The sequence below is a fragment of the Saccopteryx bilineata genome, chromosome 3 (assembly GCF_036850765.1).
Source record: "Saccopteryx bilineata isolate mSacBil1 chromosome 3, mSacBil1_pri_phased_curated, whole genome shotgun sequence".
NCBI classification, from domain to species: Eukaryota; Metazoa; Chordata; class Mammalia; order Chiroptera; family Emballonuridae; genus Saccopteryx; species Saccopteryx bilineata.
Window position 1 is genome coordinate 310,629,988 of NC_089492.1, and position 8,158 is coordinate 310,638,145.

General features: G+C 54.0%; 1 protein-coding gene across 1 annotated transcript; it reads right to left on the bottom strand.

Moving 5' to 3' along the window:
• Window positions 1–84: 84 nt before the first annotated feature.
• SYNGR4 (synaptogyrin 4) lies at window positions 85–8,146 on the bottom strand. The gene is made up of 5 exons (XM_066271655.1): window positions 8,071–8,146; window positions 6,982–7,164; window positions 1,678–1,915; window positions 629–768; window positions 85–318 (listed from the first exon to the last, which is right to left on the bottom strand). Exons 2-5 carry the CDS (start codon window positions 7,072–7,074, stop codon window positions 85–87), a joined length of 705 nt encoding a protein of 234 aa, XP_066127752.1. The 5' UTR covers window positions 7,075–7,164; window positions 8,071–8,146.
• Between the last annotated feature and the right edge of the window lie 12 nt (window positions 8,147–8,158).

Consider the following 8,158-nt stretch of genomic DNA (forward strand, 5'->3'; position numbering starts at 1 on the left):
AGGGACAGACATGAGGACAGAGGACCATTTTCAGAAACCCTTCTGGAGGGAGGATGAGCTGTTTACTGAGGTAAATAAGAAAGGCTAGTTGTCGGGCATCATAGCAAAGCGGGGGACCTTTGCAGAGGCCAGATAGGGGGACAGGGCGGAGCTGGCATAACTCATGCTGTTGGGGCCGATGGTGGGCGTGTTGATAGGGTTGGTGGCAGAGGGCGGGGAGTGGATGGTCAGCACCACACCACCCTCATCCAGGGAGCGCTTGTAGGGGACTGGAGCATCACTGCGGAGGTCCTTGAGGGCCAGGTAGGCCTGGAATGCCTGTGGGCGGAGGAGGGTGTGCGCTGGAGGCTGGCTTGGGCTGGGTAGAAGGGGAGAGGGGCCGGGCCCAGACCTGGCCTGGGAGGGAGATGGGCACGGCTCTGCCCACTGCTCACTGGTCAAGGGCACCCAGCACAATGCCTCATGCTGGCCTGCCTCTGCTGGGAGGAAGGGGCGCCTTCTTTCCAATTTGTCTGGGGGGCAGGGGAGGGGCCTAGTGGAGGCCTGGGGCAGCTGAATGAGAGGGAGGATGTTCTGGCCCTGCCACCCCAGCCCTGCAGAGGGTGCCCAGGGAGGGGCTCATCCTCACCCAGATGGGGATGGAGAAGAAAGCGAAAGCGATGGAGGCCTTGGCGCTGCTGCTCCCCACGAGGAAATGTTTGGGCGGTGAATGCCGCCACTCGTTGGCCATGAAGCAGAAACCCAGGGACCAAATGCCTGCCCAGAGGACTGGAGTCACAGGAGAGGAGAAAGGGGGTGGGGGAGAGGGACTCAGAAAGGGCTGCTGGTTCGGAAGGGGCCAGGGGGTCTTGCTGTGGGTCCTCTCCCTCCCAGCTCTCCGTAAGATGCAGGCACCGCTGGAGTGGATCTGCGTTGTCAACTGCAGCCATGTGGGGCTGTTTACATTTCAATCAATTAAAATAAAATTTAAAAAATTCAGCTCCATGGTCCCAAAGGTCACACTTCAAGTGCCCAGGGGCTGCTTGTGGCCAGTGGCTCTTGTACTGGGAAGCGTAGGTACTGAACATTTCACCCTCAGGGAAAACTTTCTTGGAGGGCAATGGATTCAGTGCCCACTGAGGGCCCTCCCAGCCCTGAGACTCTTGAGCTGGTCCTGTGCAGAGGAGGAGGAGGGAGGAGAAGGGGGGAAGGAGGAAAAGGAGGAGGGGAAGAGGAGGGGAAGGAGGGGTTGAAGGAGGGGGAGGAGGAGAAGGAGGGGAGAAAAGGGGAGGAAGAGGAGGGGGAAGAGGAGGGAAAGAAGGGGTTGAAGGAGGGGGAGGGGGGAGGAGAAGTAGGGGAAGGGGGAAAGGGGGGAGGAGGAGGGGGAGAAGAAGAGGGGGAGGAGAAGAGGGTGAAAGGGGAGGGGAAGGGGAGGAAGAGGGGGAGGAGGGGGAGGAGGATAAAAAGGGGGAGAAAAGGCAGACAGAAGGGAGGCTTCTAGAATTGGCCTGGGGCACCAGAAGTGACCCTTACACTGAGTCTAAAGGACAAAGTAATAATTGCAGGTGCCACTGAGTTGTAAGAAGGGAGGGGCAGAGCTGTGGGTCACACGCAGGGGCGGTGTCCTGGGGCCCCAGAGCCAGGGTGGGCTGTCCTCCCCCCCAGCAGGGCAGCCTAAGGCGGTGGCCTGGGGCTCACCAGCCAGGATGAAGTCTAGCAGCTGGATGGCCATCTTGAAGTGGGAGCTGGCAATGCGGCCCTCGTGGGCATCCAGGGCCAGGAAGGTCAGGCTGCTGAGCAGGGCCAGGAGGCCGGCCGCCACTGCGAAGCTGCAGGCCACACCATTGCTGTTGAAGACGCAGTGCAGCTGTGAAGAGTCTGTTTTGTTTTGGTAGCCGTCCGTCAGCAGGGAGGAGAAGATGATGAGGGAGAAGACCTGTGGGTGTGGGAGCAGGTTCCAGGGCCCTGAGAGGAGCTCAGCAGCTCCCTAAACCTATTGGGTTCCTCATCTGTGGACTGGACCCCGCCATCTACCCGGGGGCAGTTCAGCCCCTCCCTCCCTGTCACATCCTCAGATCCTCCAAGCCCTGTCCCTCCTTTTGCCCCTCACTTGTTTCCTCCATCCCAGTTCAGGCCTCCTCCTCGCCCCCTGGGCCCTCACCTCAGCCCATTCTGGATCTTCCTCTTTCTATTCTCACTCTCTCTGCACGGGCCTCTCCCTGCTCACAGCCCTACATCACTCCCTAACGCCCCCAGGACAGAGTCCCACTCCTTCAGCCTGGCCTGCGAGGCCCTGCCTGGCCTGTGCTCTCCCTAGTCACCTACCTCACCCACACTCCCCTCCTGCCATCCCAGACTGGTGCCTGCCCCCAAATCCGGGTACCAACATTAAGTGCTTAGCACAGGGCCTGGGACACACAACAGACTTAGTACGTGTTGCCATCACACCTGATCGGTGGTGGTGCAGTAGATAGTGCGTAGCCCTGGGACACTGAGGTCCCAGGTTTGAAACCCCCAGGTTGCCAGCTTGAACACTGGTTCACCAGCTTGAGTGTGGAACCATTGGCATGATCCCATGGTCGCTGGCTTGAAACCCAAGGTCGCTGGTTTGAGCAAGGGGTCACTGGCTTGGCTGGAGCCCCCCACTCAAGTCAAGGCACATATGAAAAGCAATCAATGAACAACTAAAGTGAAGCAACTATGAATGGATGCTTCTCATCTCCCCCCCCCCCCTTTCTCTCTCTTGCTAAAAAAAAAAAGTGCCATCATGATGATTCTCTGCCTCCAAGCTCTTCCTGCTGCAACTTCCTTCTCTAGCACCAGCTTGGCTAATCCCTATTCATTTTTTAAAATAAATTTGTGAAATAGTCCAAAAATACAGAAAAGGGAAGTGTTACAAACACCCAGGGCCTAACAAACATTAACTTCTTTTTAAAAAAAAACAACAATAAATACAACCTCACTGAGAGGGAAGCTAGTCTCCCATCTGTGCATGCCGCCTGGAGCACCCGGGGTGCAGTTGTCTATGCCTACATGTGTCTTCCGCGTGTTTATTTATTAAACACCACTGAAGTACTCCACAAGCACTAGCCTGTGCCATCCTTCCAACCACCCCAGGATGTGGGTACTACAAATAACCTCATTTTTTAGATAATGTTACTGAGGCACAGAGAGGATGAGGAATTGCCCAAAGTCACTCAGTAAGTGGCAGGGCCTGGATTTGAACCAAGCTATCTGCTTTAACCTCCTTCACACCGCTTTCTGCTGGCCCAGATGCCTTGAGAGCAGAGGTTCCTATCAATGTCATTCAGTGGAAGTTTTAAGCCTCAATTATTTGCCCCAGACAGTTGCAATGAAGCATGGTGAGATCAACACCAGACATAGAAGGAACTGGTGTGATGTGGGGTGGGCAGTAGGTGTTGATCCAGGAAGGCGTTCTAGATGCGGTGATGCTTCTAAGGAGTGTTGTGGGGTGGGAAAGGGGAAGGGATGGGGACATTGCCAGGAGGGCAATAGGGAGCCATAGCAGGGCTCTGTGCAGGGGAGGGTAGGGTCAGCTCTGGGCACATGAACACCCTCTCAAGGCTGTGTAGAGATGGACTAGAGGGGTGAGATTATAGAATGGAGGCCGGTAGGCACCTGGGGCCTGGCATCAGGGAGAGAGCCTAGGTTTGAACCTGAACTGAAGTCATGGGGGCTGGATTCAGGAGGAAATAGGGTGATATCTGAACTGCAGCTTAAAGAATAAGTTTGTCCAACAGACAAAAGAGAAAGGACACCTCAGGTAGGACTAACCATATGTGCTAAAGCCAGATGCTGCTGCGTGGAGCTCCTTCAGGGACTGAAGAGAAATCTCACACGAGGATCTGGTGTGCGAGGAGGATGGAAAAGTGGGCGGGGCTCAACTCCCAGAAATTGAACACCAGACTGAGGGGCCTGGTCTTAGGAGCCATGAAAAGTAATATTTCTTACTTGGATTTAATTATATGCATGGAGGGGTTCTGAGCAGAGGATGGCCAGGGTCAGACCTGGGAGTTAGAGCAAATCTACAGGGTTATGATGATTTGGAGGGGGCAAGACAAGAAGCCAACAAATCAGAGAGATTGATGGAAAGGCCCAGGCAAGAAATGCCGAGGCCTGAGCTGCGGTTGGGGCTCTGGGGAATCCAGTGATATTTAGGACATAAAATTGGAGTTGGGGATTGATTGATGTGGCCCTGGTGAATCCCAAGTGGAAAGGGGGGGTAGTCAGTGAGGGGGAGGGCATCTGTTAGAATCTGAACTCCTTCTGGAGAAGGTCCACACGAGACCTTTCATTCTCAGCACCTAGCACCAGAATGGACCTCAGTAAATGTATTGAAAGATGGAATGACCTTGATCCTTTCTTCTTTGCTCTGGCCCTGACCTTCACACGGACCTGGGGAGGCAAAGGATCAACCCCAATATCCTCAGGCTCTGTCCCTCTTCCTCGATTCTTTGTCTCAATTGCTTCTTCTGAATAACAACAACAGTGAGTCCCTCTCTTTGTCCAGCATGTTAGTATTTATGAAGGGTATAGCCTCTATTCTGTTTTGGCCTGAAGAACCGAGTCCGACAAAGGGGACCCTTGCGTGGGTGGTCTGGGACAGAGCCAGATGGAGGACCAGCAGGTCTATCAATCATTTTTGAGTCCATATTCATTCTACCTGTGTGATGTCCCTGAGGCCTCATACCAGCCCCACACACTAGATGTTCCTAATTCATTTCTGTTTCACAGGTGATAAATCGAAGCCTTTATGATAGAGTGGAAAGAGCCAGACACGGCTGACTCTGCAGCTGTGTGGCCTTGGGCAAATTACTCATTTCTTAGAGCCTCAGTTTCCCAGTCTGTCTCCATGCTGTGAAGAAGGTAGGGGTGGGCACTTGGCCCTAATGTTGGTTCTCATGGACCAACCGGAGAGGAGAAGTGTCCTCTCGAGGTCAGTCAGTGGAGGAGAGGAGATTGGGATTCAGGCCTCCTGATTTCTAGGCCAGTGGGTGTCTGTCCACTGACCCCCAAAACCTTGGGCCGTGGCACTGGAGACATGAGGAGGAGGCTCAGCTGGGCCGGAGGGACCCCAGCCCATGGAAGCCTGAGTCCAAACCTCCTTCCACGCCCTCTCTGGCCTGTCCCCAGGGAGGGAGCAAAGATTCATCAGTTAAGGCACCAGCTGGCAGGCGGCAGTGAAGACAAGCACCAGCTGCCCAGAGAGTCCCTACTGAGCAGCCAGGCCAGGGGGGAAGGAGGAGAGCTGGGAGGGAGCGAGGAGGCAGGCGGCGGGCAAAGTCTGTGACCGAACCGTCTGGCATGGTCTGCGGCCCTTCGCTCCCTCTTCCCCACACCAGTCCACACCAGCTGGGCCTCCTTCTCCCTTGCCACCCGCCCTTCCTTCCGAAGTTTTGGAGGCGGCAGATCCTTCTGACTTGCTCACCAGCTGGATGATGTCCTTGGGCAAGTCACTCGACCTCTGTGAGCCTCAGTTTCTCCTTGGGTTGACCAGGGGTAATAACGCCCATGCCATAGGGTCGTGGTGAGGGGCAGAAGAACTAACACCCATGAGGGACCTAAAACTAGGACCTGAAACTCATAATTCCCCCCTTTCCTTGGCTAAGATGGCCAGTGGACAAGAGTCCCCCTGAAACCCATCTCTCTCCTCACTCACAAGTAATGATTTGTCCTGATAATAACTGCTATTGAACGAAAGCTTAGCATGTGCCAGGCATTGCTAATCAGTTTAGGGACATTAACTTGTTTCATTTTCACAACAGTCCTTCCTGTGAGCAGGGTATTAGGGTCTTCTTCTTACATATGAAGGTACAGAGGTTCTGAAAAAATCAAGTCACTTGCTCAGGTCACACAGATACAGGGTGACTCATTAAGTTATCAAACAAAATGGGCACTTTTGAGAATGAAAGATACTACTGATAATTATGCCAGGAATGGTCCAGGCACACTAACGAGTATGTCACCTAACGTGGACAGCGTGTGGCTGAACCAGGATTTTAAGCCGGACCTGTTGGATCTTCTGACCACGGCCTCCAGAGGGGTAGGAAGGGGATACTCTGAATTAAGATCCTGGGTTTAATCTAGGGCACCCCACCTACTCCCATGACCCTGATCAAGTGTCATCATCTCCCTGGGCCTCAGTTTCCAACTCTGTCAAAGGAGAGGAACGGTGGCAGCACAGCCTAAAGCCCAGAGTCACAGCTCTGATCCCTTGTAGACTGAGCTCCAGAGAGGCGCAGTGATCAGCCCAAGGTCACACAGCAAAGTTTGGGCTGAATGAGGATTTGAGCCCAGGTATTGTAACTCTTCGGGAATGTGGTGATGATTAAATTACTGTAAAGCTGTTGCTTGGCATAGTGACCACCTAACATCTGGTGTCTTAGGTCTATGTGACACATTCTCTTCCCCCCAGGCCCTGCTCCTCTCCCAGTCCCTTGTCTGAAATGTGGAAAACAAACAGGCTTTGGCACCTCACAGACCCCAGTTTGAATCCTGGCCCTGCTTCCACTGTGTGACCTTAGCCAACACTGTTTGCCATGAGGGAAATGTTCTAGATCTGCACTGCCCAGTACACGAGCCACCAGCCACATGGGGCCCCTGTGACTGAGGAACAGAATATTTTATTTTAATTAGAATTGAAATAGCCACATGTGGCTTGTGGCTACCCTCTTAGACAGTACAGTCTTACAAAAATGATTTAACTTCTCTGATCCTCAGTTGTTTTTTTATCTCGGAAATGGGGCTCAGAACATCTCCTTGGAAGGTTGTTTCTTCCTATGAGAGTAGTAAGGGCCTAGAATAGCTCAGGGCAAGGCCTACAGTTAGGTGCTCAGTAAAAGAGGACAAGTTATTAGCTTCCCTTTGCTTCTTTTCCCCATCTTGCCCTTCCTGTCCCCACTCCCTGAAAACTGTGTCTGAGAGGTGAGACCTTCTGTTTCCTGTCCCCCATGGGGCAGCTGGGCCACAGGAGGGCCTCACCCCTGCGCAGATCCTTGTGACCATCTTTGGCCTCCTCAGGAACCGCACAGCCTCACTGTTAGCTAGGTTCTGGAGGCTCTCGGGGATGTGCATGACAGCTGCTCTGCTTCTGGGGCTGCGGGAGGCAGGAGCAGGGATGTCCGCTGCCTTCCAGTGGCTCCTGCTCACGCTGGGGCTTGCCTGCTGGAAGACAAGATGGATGGCGGGAGGTGAGAGTCAGGCACGGAGTGAAGAAGCTTCTAGGGGTCTCAGAAGTAGGGGGCATGAGATAGGGGACTGCAGGAGGGGGGGTCCCAGGAATGGTGTTGTGTGGGGTGAAGTGTTTGGTAGGGTTCTTAGGAACTAGGGTATGGGGTGAAGGGGCTGCCGGGGGTCCCAGAGATGGGATACAGGATGGAGGGTTGCTAAGGATCCCATGAGTTGGGGTGCAGGGTAAGGGGGCTCCTGAGAATTGTAGAAGTATGGTCATCAGGTGAGGGTGCACCTGGGAGGAGGAGCAGAGATGGAGGTGCTGGGTGAGGAAATCCCAGGCAGGGAGAAGGGATGAAAAGAACTGGGATACTGGGGTCATGTCCTTGGCACAGGAACCAGAGGACCCCTGTGAAGGACTGTTTTCTCCCTGTGAGAGGAACAGGCGGCATTTTCCAGGGAGTAGGGTACTGGCTTGGAACCACTGGGAAAATCTGACCCAGGCAATCCCTTCCAGGTTTGGGATGGAAGTGCCTATAGTGGAGAATCCAGGCATCCCAGGGTGGATTTTATGCTGTCCTTATGATGGGGTTATTTCTTTAGAATACAAGTCTCCCCTTAGAATTCAGCTCCTCTTCATAAAAGTGCGTTTCCTCAAGTTGGAGGATTTGGACCTCAGACGTATAGAGACATGAGGATGCCTTACTCCAACCCCCACCCCCTGCCCTAGGCTACCTTCTTTGAATCAGGGCCTTCCCTTTAAGGACGTGGTATGGGGGTGGTGGGACTTGGGGCGATGCTGCCTGACGAAGGGTCACCCCTACTCTGAGGCTTGGTCTGCGTCAGCTGGGACCCGCTCTTCCCTCCGCCCACCCTCCCAATCCTGGTCCCTGGCGCCACCTAAGACTTCTTTTGCTTCTGCTTTTTCCCGCCTTTTCGTTCCTCCATAGCTGATTGGTTGTGCCTAAGTTCCGCCCCCTCTTTTTCC

Coding starts and splice junctions, on each gene's coding strand:
- SYNGR4 (XM_066271655.1), bottom strand. CDS start 7,074: ATGCACATCCCCGAGAGCCTCCAGAACCTAGCTAACAGTGAGGCTGTG. Junction 1,916..6,981: donor TCACAAGGATCTGCGCAGGG/GTGAGGCCCTCC, acceptor CCACACCCACAG/GTCTTCTCCCTCATCATCTT. Junction 769..1,677: donor GCTAGACTTCATCCTGGCTG/GTGAGCCCCAGG, acceptor CTGTGACTCCAG/TCCTCTGGGCAGGCATTTGG.